The 13,760-nt window shown below is 36.3% G+C and overlaps 1 protein-coding gene across 3 annotated transcripts in view; it reads right to left on the reverse strand.

The window, feature by feature from the left end:
• SCAF8 (SR-related CTD associated factor 8) overlaps positions 1-13,760 on the reverse strand; it is a 91,998-nt gene that overhangs the window by 65,610 nt on the left and 12,628 nt on the right. For all 3 annotated transcript variants that reach the window (XM_051801677.1, XM_051801678.1, XM_051801676.1), the window contains exons 2-4: positions 6,570-6,653; positions 4,954-4,998; positions 2,474-2,635 (exon numbers count right to left, since the gene is read on the reverse strand). In XM_051801677.1, coding sequence (XP_051657637.1) covers positions 2,474-2,635; positions 4,954-4,998; positions 6,570-6,653 — 291 coding nt within the window. The remainder of the gene's footprint in view (positions 1-2,473; positions 2,636-4,953; positions 4,999-6,569; positions 6,654-13,760) is intronic.

The raw sequence follows: 13,760 nt of genomic DNA on the forward strand, positions 1-13,760 counted from the left end.
AAATAGTGAATTATTAGTCTCCTAAATTTTTATAGTTAACATATATGAATGCAATTCTGATCTGCCTGTGAACCCAAATCATTTATAGCCACTGAAAAATGGGCATATACTAGTAAGATTGCTAAATATTTTTATTAGAAAAGCAGACTAATATTTTGCAAGGTCCCTTGATGAAGTGAGGAATTTAAAAGTTCAAACTGGAACACAATTTCTTGCCTGCTGAAAATACACAGTAATAGTTAAAAATGTGGATCATGGGGAAGGAAAAAAATAAATCAAAATTAAGACTTCATACAATTCCGCTAGCTATAACTCATTGTTCAGCTTGGATTTCTATTTCTTTCTATTACTATAACAATAGATGCATTCTATTACATCATAAACAGATCACTGTTTTGATCTGCTTACAAATGTTCTCTTTTTTAAGTTTCACTCCTATCAAAGGCAAGATTTTGCTTTATTTTGAGGGGAAATAAAGTCAGTTGTATTATAAAGAGCAGGAAATTCTTCATAGGATCTGGTGTTTGCTGTCACAAAGATGGTTTAATTACCTGAGTTCCATAAAACAGGAACACAGAGTACTTAACCACAGTGTTTGAACCAAAGAAGAAAGTCTGTTTGCCCCAAACTCCAAGAGGATACCTAACTGTAATAGAGAAGTGCTGAATTTTCACTACATGGAAGATGTAACTTAGATTTCCCTTAAACAAATCTCTGAAGGCTTCCACTCAGTATTACCGTACGTGAGCCTTCCTTCTTTGAAAGTTTGTTTTATAAGCAGTCCTTGACAAGTCCATCAGAGGCTCTAACTTACATCTTCTATCCAGAATAGAAGTATAAAAATCTTTCTGAGCCTCCATATCTGTCTCCCCCTTGCACTTTCTCTGGGCCAGACAAAGGAATCAGTGGGGTGGTTTTGTTGCTACTTTAAATGAAATATTACTGCACTTCTGCTTCATTAAAAAACAAATTCCACATTTGCTCATATAAAGAGAGCTGTTGTGTTTCTCCATTATGCCTTTTAATCAGATTAAATATCAAAATCACCAGGTGTATATATATATATACACCAGGTATAAACGTCAATATAAACCAGGTATGTATCTTGGTCTCTGACAGCACATTTTGCTGGGTGACATATAGGGTAACTGCTTTCTCAGGAGAAAGACCTTCCTGTAATACTGAATCCACATGTAGCACAGCAGCAAGACTTCATATTGCAAAACACATTTTCCCTTAACTGAGGTGAAAAATATCCTAGAAATGAACTTGACAGGACTTTTGTGGACCGTAAACAGACCATGTTTAACTATCCCTCTTCACATTAAACACCTCTAATACAATACATTAATTGTCATGCATTGAAATATCACAGGATACGTGGTGTTATATCTTACCCTACAATAAATTTACTATATATTTTTTAAAACCAGGCACAGACTGAGTACTTGCGCCCACCCTTGTTCCAATCTCTCCTTCTTCAATAAGTCAGGCTATTTCTGTACTAGCATACCTCCCAAAGTAGCAAGCTAAATGATTATACAAAACACACTAATACTGTTCAAGAAAGACAACTAAATGAATAAAAATATAAGTTAACTGTCATGCCTACATATACATAAAACACCATGAAATTGAAGCAGCATGAATTAATCATACAGATAACCTAAAACTAGACTAGGAAAATGCCATTCAACTTAAATAACCTTTTCAATAACACCTCAGAACTCAGCTGCAGAAGACAGACATCCTTAGCAGAGCTTTTTCAGTCAAGTAAAATTTGCAGATCCCAACACATTTTCCTGCAGAGGTCCTAACTATTCTAGAAAGGCAGGAATACTAAGACACCACAATGGTTGAATTTTCCTTAATCACCTTGCACGGATACTTTGGGTTTTCAGATCTTTTTTTGAAAAATACAGCATGAATTCATGCAACTATTCAAAAAATAACCTTTCTCTTCCTGTAGCATCCTGCCTCACTTTCGACTTCACTTAATGACTCTATTGCACAAATTTCTGTGAAGACAATGCCCTCAGCAGTCCCCATCTTTTTGCAGTTATTCAGTAAGAAGAAACACTAGCTAGTGTAAGATGAGTGACAAATATGAAGTAAGTTAAACTGCCTGCACTGTGCCACCCCCAGCCAATCTTTTAGAAACAGAGTTTGGTAGCTATCTTGACTACTGTGATTGGGAACAGTTGAATTATTGGGTCAAACTATTCAAGTTACACCTTATTTAGTTGTTGGTCGATCACAGAATCAAAGGAAAGATCACCTTTCCAAAAGTCTACTTAATCTCACTGGACGTGTCTCCCCCAATTCCTACACTCAGATAAGCAAAATTAAGAAACACATTTACATGTGCACGTCTCTAATTAGGTCCCCTCCAGCAAGCGGAAAGTGAGATCAAAATCTTTATAAGTAACACACTAAAGATTGTTCTAATTAGAAAAATCTGGAAGTGGTTTACCTTGTCATCACCAGGACACCGGTACAAGTTCTGGAAAGTGCTGATGATGTTATTGCTGAATCTTGGAGCGAATACATCCTTTTCTTGTCCAAACTGATGCCGGGACTGTCTCACAATGGAGTCAATGACATACAGACCAGGCACCTTGTATTCTGGTTTGCACTATAAAGAATGATAATGTAAAATAAACATATGTGAAAAATAACAGAACCCATTAATGGTAGAGTAAATACGAACAATCCTCTCTAATTTTTAAATGGGTCTAATTATCACTAAAATGTTCTCTACTTAATAAATTGTCCTGGAGAACAAAACTCTCAAAAATATCTAATCTTTAATGTTCAAATTATCACATCGATATGCAGATATGTAAATGGTGTAAAATCAACTTCCTACCACTAAAAAATTTAACTTTTTAAAATCTAGCTATTAAAAAGTTGAACACACAAACCACACACCCTTTTTAAATATAACTCAATAGACCAGTGAGTTAAGTGTCACAAAATGAAGAATGTCATGCGCGTTATTTCAACTGAAGTTTCAGTAACCTCATGAGATTAATTCTGAAGAAAGAAAATACTGGAGCTGTAAAGAATCAACAGTAAAATAATTGGCACTGACATCACTCTGGACAGGTCTATGGCAGATCTGAATGGAAAATTCAGTCTTGTTGAGCTTTAACTTGAAGTGATCGCTTTCAAAAAAAATACTGCTATTATCTTCCAAACACACAATTTAAGTCCTTACATATCAAATCGACTTTCATCTGTTCATCTCTCATTCTACTTAAGTAAGAAATTATTATTTAATGTTACTAGTAAGTTCCACGTTTCACTAAATTGTTCATGAAATACTGAAAAAACCCTCATCAAGACCACCAAAGAGAATCATTTAATCCAGAGTGATCATTAAAAAGGTAATCAATAAGAACATATATTTGCCTTCTCTAACCACCAATGAATAGTGCAGAACTCCCTCACTGAGTAGTACTGGACACTGAAGGCAAATGTGTAAAGATAACTCATACTCTCAGCAGCTCATGGAATGGTCACAAAAAACTAGTCCCAATCCTGACAAAGTGCCACTCTTTCATTCAGAGGGTAAAACTTCCCTCATGCCTTTGAATACTGAATCGCCAGTCAGAGCCACCACAACTAAAAAGCAGTATCTGGAATTCAGACAATTCTGAACTAATTTTAGAATGTGAAACTGCAAAGTGCTCCTGATCAGAGATGGATAAGATGTATACCTGCTCTCCCCCTTATGTGTTCATCTGTAGCATTAAACAGGGGTCAGAGGATATTGATCCCTTCTCTCAGAGGTGGAAGAAGTCAGAGGCAATGCCACAAAAGACAAGTGCTTGACAAAAAAGCAGCAGTGTTGGTATACTACTAGTCTTTACTATTGCCTTGAAACATACATATGACACCTTTTCCACATAGGACTGATGCACTAGTACCTAAGTCATTCACTCATGAATGGTTCTGAGACAGTTAAAAACACCAGGCTGAAGCAGAAACCTGTTTACACTGTCCAGCCACTGCCCAAGGGCACTGCAGAATTAACTGGGAACCAAGGAATAAAAGTTAATGAGGAAGACAGGTTATTGACACACAGTAATCTAGACTGCTTTATAAAAAGGATAACAGAAGGAAAATTGCATCCAACGTTACAGCACTAACAGCCTAACTTCTCTAGTTTGTTTGTCAAAACAAAAAGGCAATTTGATAATAATTTACACCTATTTACAAAAAGAGAACAAATTCAGTACCAAAATGACCAACTGAACAACCAAGTACAATGCAGACAAGCAGGGAAGGCTCACAAATTGGAATCCATGCATTTCCAACTGGAAACGAAATGCAGTTTTACAACCAAGAATAATTAACTGCTGCAAGAAAAGAAAGTGCTATAAAATTCTCTGTTATTCAAAACCCTTACATTAATACTACCATCTTCCCAAAAAGTAATTCTAGTCTAGCCATATAAATATTTTTTATTTTAAATTACTAGCAGGAACCACCAACTGAAAGGCTACATCTTCTGCTATAAAAAAGGATGAGGGTAAACGGTCATCTTCCCTTCAGCTTTAAAATCAATGGAAAAACCCGGCAGAAAATCAAAAGCAACTGTCACCAGCTAAACCACTATCAATTGTTTTGCTGTTAGCTGTTCACATGGGCTACACTGACAGACTCTTTTAACATTAAATGAATACATACAGTAGTCTTAAAACAGTACTCACAGTGATTCAGATCAAAGAATAAACTGAGAACAAAGTAACTGTCTTTCTGCATCGTGGGCTAGGATCAGCTGCTGATCACCAGCAGAACCTCAATGTGACTAAAACCAGAAATAAACTAGTATGTGCTAGAAATATTAATCCATATGGATATCTAAAACCCAACTGTGTCCAATACTTTCTAATCCAAAATGAGGACATTTTCTTTGTTAACACAAAACAGCCATGACTGACTCACCTTTTGAATGAATTTCTCAACACTCTGTACAACATGCTTGTAGAACTGAAAAATAAAACAGTACTTCAACAGAGGAGAAAATCTGAAGATGCATTACTTGTTATCTGAAGATGCAATTACTTGTTCAAGAATATTGATATCTTGATGGCAAAATCAGAGGAGGAATCTTTGGATTATTAAACAGCAATCCAATACCTACAGCTGAGTATGCAGTTGCAGTCTTCCTTGGAACAACATATAAAAGAGTTAATATAACTTTTTCTTGCCTTCTGAACATTTTTACACTGGATTTTTTGAATGATATGCCTTTATTTAGTGAGAACTAGGAGAATAATATAATTGTTCCTTCAAAAACATATGGTTATTTCACTGTACATGACTGAAGATGTTAGCTTAATGTTACTAAACATATCATTTCTCTGCATTTCATTTATTTTCCAAATGTTCACTTTAATAACCTAAAAACAGGACTGTAGGAGGACTGTAACATATACTGAGTACTTTTTCTTTAAAGTTGGCTTGTGATTTGTGCAGGTTTTTTTAAAATATCACATATAATCACAACGGCTCTGGATCATCTCAATAACCACTCTACACAATTAAACGTTGTTACTGAAATGGTAAGAGCGGAAGCAGGATTTCCGAGTTGAGTTCATGGTAAAATATTTTGGTATAATTTAAATGCTTAATTAATAGAACCATCTACTATCATTTACTACTTGTTTATGTTCAGTACAAATTTTTAGCATTTTCATTATAATGCAACACACAGGCTTTAACTTACATAGACATATTTAAAAGAAACCCGTGAATTTCACTCTTCTGACATTAAATTGCTCTCTCCCAATTACACAAAACACCAATATGGATTTCATTATCTGAAAATTTATCTCCATTCTCAGCAAAGGAACATAAATAGGAAGAGCAAAAGTTCAGTCTTTTTTCTTTTATATTAACTTCTTTTTCACTTCTCCAGCTTTCACTGAGTTTCCATTTGTTTTAACAGTTAACATTAGTGACATGTTTCTTTCCTTTATCATTTTTCAGTGACATTTTCTCCTGCTCCATTGCTGCTTGGCAATTACCTTTTGTGGTAGGAATAATCTTTAATGAGTGTACTAATGCTAAAATTTAAAAACTATTTGTACCCAAGCAACAAGAAAACTGAAATCTATGAACAATATCCAGGAAAAGGTTATGCAAGGAATTTAGAAAAAATGAACAGCTGTATTGATCCAAAGGCATGCATATATTACAGGGAGGCGGGGAGAGGAGAGGCAAGGGTGAACTGTAGTTTTCTATTTATTCATCTGTTCCCAGGCATGTCAGTGTTTCCTTTTTAAACTGAGGAAAAAGCCCTGTCTTTCAGATCTGATAAAGAGTCAAGTTGGTATAATTCTTTCTCACATATGACAACCAGTAAATAAAGTCACACCACAAATTAAGCCTTCTGTTGCACTCCTGAAAATCCCCTCGCTATCACATTTGATCATAACTTGGAAATTGTACACACAACAGGGGTGGAGGAAAAGTTTTGAAGGAAATTCTTTACATTATTCAAAAGAAATTATTTGGACATATATAAGAAACATAAAAGAGGTCAAAAGACTTCTTACCTTTATAGCCTTGATTGCTGCCTTGGTGATCTGTGTCATTTTAGCTTTAGAAATGGGTGGCTTATAATCATTCAGCGAGTACAACTGCCAACAAAAAAAAAGAAAAAGAGTTACCATAAATACATTCTGAAGTTGCAAGCAGTATAATTACGCATTATTTTTCCACAAGAAAATATCATTTTTAAATTTAATTGGATTTTATTTATTACACAAGAAAGGACATTTCCATTTAAGAAAGAATAAAAAAGCTCAATACAATAAAATATAAGATCCAAAAAGCCTAAAAGAGAGGAGGTTTTTCTTTGCAATGGTTCCTATATATACCTAGCTTTACTAGCACTAAATACTGCAGGCGTTGCAGGGTGAAGTTACAACACACAAACAGGGTAGCTTTCTAGGGAGAAGACATTAATATACTTGAGTACCTTTATGGAAGCTTAACAGAAGTTTAATTTAGTATATTCATCATCATATACCTGCTGAATCAAATCTTTTTATTTTCTGTTAGGAAAAAAAAATCAAGCTCAGTAAGAATGAGAATGTAGCAATTTTGCCACTTCAAACGAATTGAAAAAAGTATAGACTTCATTCCCTGCATTAACTCAGAAAAGTAATGTATCAGAAATATTACAAACACTTAAGCAAAAATCAAGTTGGGTTCTCAATTTTAAACACAGCTTCGTGACTTCATTAATATCTAACCACCGAAATGACCACAGTGCACAGGTACTGCAGTTCTGAAACACTGTTCTCCCTGGACTACTAACTCTGTTTTTACTAGTACATACATCTCCTAGCAGAAGCAATCCAGAATGACAGCTATTCATCAGAAATTTGCTACATAGTGAAACTTTACATGACCTAAATTCATGGCTATGATTAACAGGTGGTAATTGGAAACAACTCCTTCCTGCACACTGAATCTGGACTCCCTCATCCAAGGCTATTTACTTGCTTCAAAAACCTCCGATTATTCACAATATATAATTTTGAACAAAATGCCGCTCTTTTCTCCTTCAGCCCTAGGTGTTAGCAGAGAAAGGACTGGCTAGTATTTGCTACTTTCATACATAAAAAGACCAGATACAAAACACCAAAACAGACTTAAGGATATTCTTGACTTATATTGTATTTCTGTTTACAACACACGTTTAGAAGCATGTTCAGAAGTTCATTAGAACGTTTAGAAGTTCAAAAATAGAGTCCTGATAATAGGAATGATCATCCATAAAGAATTTTTTTATTTTCTTACTAAAATCAGGAAGAATTAAGAGTTCTTCCGTAAAACGGTCATTGAAACAGAAACAAAGCCAGAAGATCCCTCTCCTCTCCTGCTACACAGCCTGAAAATGCAATATATTGAACCAGATTAATATCCACACAGACAGTAACAGTATCCTTAACCTCCTAGTATTTGCTCAATTTGTGGCAAACTGCTAGATCAGAAAATGTAGTTCAGAATCTTTTACATTGAATAAAGTAAAATGTAACAGTAAACAGGATCAATCAGAGGAAAGGATTAGACAATCTTAAATATAGGTCACACTCCCCCCGTTGCCTATAATAATTTATCACTCTGAAGATAACAAGTAGATATTCTTCCATCATATTTGAATTTCCAAGAGACAAGGATTTCTTCTCTCTGCAAACACGAGATGCTTTTTTTCCTATCCTTTCCTGTCAAAACCAGTTTTAACTAAAACCTCCTAGAGCTGTCAAAAGACAAACTGAAAAAAAATTGGTTCGTCCAAGCACGTGTCTGTCTTCTCAGATTGAAAGGATTTCCATTAAAACTGTGAAATTATAACCAGTTCACAGCTAGACATCTACTTTTAAAACAACTGTTACTACTTTTCACTAATGCTAATTGCTGTTGCAAAATTTTCTGATTTATGTGCCGTTTATACAACAAAAAGCAATATACTTCTAGAGTGCAGACATGTAAATGCTCTTCATCACCAACTCTGGAAAGGGAAAAAAAGAGGCAGAAAATCAAATTCTCCAATCAGCTTATTCTCTGTTTTATACTCATAACTCACTCTTCAGTTTCCAGTTACTCACAGGTGACTACCAGACTGCGGGTCACTCATCCTGGCTACTGTTTGGCCGAATGATGTGCAACTACAGAAACATTTTGCTTACATTCTGTCTCTCGTAGAATCAGTTTGGGTATTCCCTCAGCACTCTCAAAGCCCAAAACACTAGTTAGTAAAAGCAATTCACAGATATGTGAGTGAACATGAAATGAGTCTGGATTCCAGAAGCCACCTTGCCAATCTGAAAACAGTCCCAGAAAAGATCGGCACAGTAGTTCCTTCACCTATGACATACACAGCTATCAGGAGGCTGTGTATTGACTCACACAGATGTCCCATTGACTCACACAGATGTACTGGCATCACACTTTGGACACTGAGCCATTAACTGCAACTCTTCAGATGCTGACATCCAGCCAGCTCCACATCCACCAACAGCCCATGCATCAAACCCATTTTCTCTACTGCTAGGCTGACTAGAGAAGCAAGACTTGGTTGCCTCTCTAGTAATGAAAATTTCAATTTTTCATGTAGCATAGATCATTTTTTTAAGACACTGGGCATTTGAAAAATAAGGACTTAAAGATACATATATTATTTTTAAAACCTATGCTTATATTCTAGCTCATTTTTCCTGTATGCCCTTTTGTACAGATGTTTAGCTAAAACAGTTTGCTCTCATTATTTCTTGATCTTAGTTTTGTAAGGCTTTTATGCTCGTTGGCAGAAGACAACTGCTTGCCCTCAGATAGAAGAAGCCTTTAAACAAACCAGGAAAAAAGGTAACACAGCTCAAAAGTAAAGTCAGGGAAACTATCTGAAGTAAAATGATACACTTGAGAAAATCAGTCGTAGTGTTCAAAGGGGATGGGGAGAAGTTCTTTTTGGCTGGTAATGTACATGTAAAAGACAATGCAATCAAGTTTGAGAAACAAACAGCACTTTTCAGAATAGAGAAGGAATAGTAGATCCATTAAAGTGCTTCTCCAGGACAACCAGCACATACAGAAGGATTCATAAGTGATAAAGCCCTACAGAAAAAGAACCCTCCCCTTCTCTTTTTTGATCTACACACTAAGGAAAAACCTGAGAGTCTTCCCGCAGCAGAATTCTCTTCTAGTGTGTTTACAAGAAGGTAAACAACAAGCTCACAACGTAAAAAATAATGAAGTACTAGAACAGAACTCAAGAATGAAGGACTTAGTAGCTGTGATTCATTAATTTTCATTTAAAACAGTCTCAATCTTGTAGCTCTAAGAGACAGGAAAAGCAACATGAATTTCTGACTAGGGTTCAAGGTGAAAATTAGTAAAAAATGGATCAGTTCGGTTAAATGTTTGTACCAGAAAAAAATTGTATAAATTACTCAAAATAAAAGAGTTACTGAGTACACAGATAATTCCATGCAGCTGTTGTAAGGAAAAGCCACATCTCAGTATACTGTCCTTCTCTGAAAGACTCAATGAGCACACTGAGAAATCACTGATATAAGACCACCTGGACTACCAAAACACATTTACCAAAGATTTCTCACAAAAGGCTCCAAAGAAACTAAGCTGTCCTAAACAGGCCCTTGCATGACCCAACCAATTACTCCTTAAATACAGCCAGCAAACAATTTAATGTGTGGTAAAGAGAATTCACAACAGAGCCCCACTTGAGCCTGTGCTGCCACCTATATTCTGGTTAAGACAAAGTCAGACTATCAAAAGCTGCAGAGGAACATCGGTGACACTCCTCAGTAATAAAAAGGCAGACAAATTAAGCACCAATTAGTGCACGTGAAGTAGTGGATGCTGGCTTTGAAGGTGGCTATTGCCATTCAGGACAGGGATCTGCTGATACATGAGGCATCCTGTTGAACATATCAACTCAAGAGTAAGCCAGAAAACTCTCAGTAGTAAATGCAGCAAACGGACTTCCAGAATCACACTATTTAGGTGGCTGTACTAACCTGCAGGGCACTCTCAGCCTCTCACTACTTCTGGAATTTCTGGCCTCACCCTCTAATCTCCAAAGCTGGCATGAAATCATTAGGGATAACCAAAATTATGGAAAAGCTTTAAAGTGAAGAACAAAGATGGTTTGGACTCTTCAGCCTGCAAACAGGATTACTAAGGAGATGGCACATGTCATTACAATCTGAGTCGTGAAGATTAACTGGGAAGGATGGGACTGGAGGAGCACACCACATGAGATGAGTAGGGAGTGAGCAAGAGACAGGCTGGTGGATGTGGCTTCAGACTGTCCAATGTGGTTGTCCTTAGCCTGGAAGGGCAGCTCTGGTGTGCCTCAGAGGGAACTGACTCACCACTGAACTGTTATCACCAACTTACTAACTCTGTACCCTGATACCATAATGAAACACACCCACTCTTTTAAATAACTGTATAAAACACAGTCAGTTATCTGTATGTTCATGTAAAATGTAGCTCTCCATTTGAAAGACCTTATTCAAATGAAGTTAAAGCTTTATCAAATCAGGCAGCTGTATTTTTTCCACAGCAGAAATACAGTTCATTTTAGAGGGTTGAAAGTGAAACGCTGTGCTCTTTAAGTGGCAGATAAAAACCAGGAAAAAATTCAGAGGTTTTGAAGAACGCTAGTCCCATTTACAACGCAACCTGGAAGAACAAAGCAAGGGAGCAAACATAGAAACTCTTATGAAAACTTAAAAAAACCCGTGCTTTAGAACTGAGTTACCATAGGATTCTGCGATTATAAAGAAAATTTGCCATTCAGTAGCTATTTACCTACTTTTCTGGATAAACATCAACTCATATGAAACACTTGCTCAAAAGGACAAAAATTGATCAGTATTTCTTTAGATGTCTGATTATTATCGAAAGGTATTTGAACACCAACTAAACCTATTTTTTCCAGTTATCTTCCTAAGTTCCCTGTTGGAAGGATTTGCACAGTGGCAGTAGTTTGCATCATTTCTTTTGTGAAAAATCAGTAAGTACAGAAATTTCCTGTTGAAATCTGAGGCACTGCTGTGTAAAGCAGTACAGTTTGTGGAGGCTCTTTTTAAAAGGTACACTAAGAATTTCTCCCCAAACACTGCACAGCTATCACCAGTTGATGATATATATATTTTGATTACATATCAAAATTTAATTTAAAAACCACCTTATACACTGGACCAATTTATTTTTCCTATTCATTCAGTAACTGATTTCGCACCAGAAAAAAGAATATGCTAATCTAAATAAAATCAAAATTTACCTCCCATCTATCCTAGTATCTAAGGGGGAGAAACGGTCTCCTGATATTTGCCTGGAAAAGAGTACTAATGCAGAGAGAGCTGTTCATCCAAGAGTCATTCTGACACAAGAGCTCTCCTGAGCAGTCACCACAACACAAATAAAACATTCGGGAGAATGCTTCAGGAAGACAGAGTGACTTGGAATAAACTGAAAAGTTAAGCCCTAATTAAAAAAACCCCAAAACTGTAAATATCCATTAAAAAAAATATACAAAGCTTTGTTTTGTACTGTCCATTCTTGAATCATGGCACATTACTCTGAAAAGTAAAGGTGAGACATTATCACACAAGGATAAGGAAGGAACAAAGACTAAACTTCTAGAGAATGGGGGCGTGGGGAGGGCAGCGGGCAATGAGGCAAGTGTAACACAATCAGTGACAAGTCACAAGGAGCGTGACTGTACTGGTAAGGGAAACCATTTTCAAACTGTTAGCTCAGGTTTTCAAAAAACAAGTGTTAAATAATTAAATTAGAAAGAGCATTAATGCATGATTCCCGTGCGACCTTTTGGGATTAGTTTTATTTTCCTCTGTGAGAAAAAGCATAGCCAAAGTAAAGAGAATACTTTCAAGTTACTGTAAAAAGTGCCAGTGTTTTTTTCAAGTCAGCACACTTAATAGCAGCATACATTTGATTTCAATGTCAATGAACAGTTTATTCTAGAAATCTGTGGGCAAGACTCTCTACTGCCTATCTCAAGTATTCTAGATAACTGAACATGCTCAACTCCAAACATATTGCCAATGATACGGAAAACTACAAAATACAAATTAACATTAATCTTCTCAAACCACTTATAGCTAAAGAAAACACAGATCAAATTTACAGTGAATTTGTGTGTGGGGAAGTTGTTTAACTACTTTCCTGTATGAGGATTCCATCCAGTCATGTGCTACACACACTGGTATTTTAATAATTAGGCATGGGACAATCAGTAAACCTTTGATAGAAGTGTGCATGTTTGATCAAATGCTGAATATAAATCACATGAAAACCTTAAAGGGAAGGCCAGAATTTGAATGGCACTTCAGGGACAAAATGAATCCACAAAGATACAGTTACTACAAATCCTAATCTGTCTCAATCAAAGCAATTCTCAGAGTCATGATCTTGCAAAGTAAGAATCAGATGCTGGCCAAATGTCCAAGTAAAGCATGTAACAGCTTAATACCATATAGCATTGAAAGTCTTAAACATGATCAAAGTAGTAGTGTTAACAGTTGATTCTCAGACTGTCTCTAAACCTGTTTTGTTACTGTCTGAATTGTAAAAATAAATGTTGCAATAAGTTTGTATGCTAACTCAACTGTACAGAAATGTAACAACAAGACACAGAGGGTCAAACTTGTATCAGATCTCCAATACTCCCAGTGATTCCTCCCCACGTCTCTTTAGTAGGGTGTATAACACCTACTCAATCCACCTTGAAGTCACACCTAAAAAGGTGAAGTCCCCTATTCATTCAACTATACTTCACTCTTCCATCTCAGCCCCGTGTCACAGCAAAACAGTCCACAGCATGACTTACTGAGACAGGAAAGTGAAAAACGCAGTGTAGGAGCTTATACTGTTAACCAAGTCTATTGCTCAACAGAAATGTAGTGTTGGAAAATTCTCAGTGGAGGACCTGAGACACAGAGGCTCAGGTATGCTTGTTGATCCTGACTCATGGCCATTACCTGGGAATGGTGGAAGACCTTCTCACTATACAGATAATAAATACCCTACATTCCTCTTCCATATCCTCCAAAATGTCCTGAAATTGCATATAGAGCCCCCTTTTTATTTACCTTCCACATCCGAAGCCTCACCAGTCTTGCTTGGTTCTTCTCAAACTTCATCCAGCCCTAGTCAGTTTGACTATTTCAAGTGTATGGAACAGCAGG

This window comes from Manacus candei, unplaced genomic scaffold, assembly GCF_025592945.1.
Source record: "Manacus candei isolate 608988 ecotype Guabito, Panama unplaced genomic scaffold, ASM2559294v1 h1tg000052l, whole genome shotgun sequence".
Taxonomy (NCBI): domain Eukaryota; kingdom Metazoa; phylum Chordata; class Aves; order Passeriformes; family Pipridae; genus Manacus; species Manacus candei.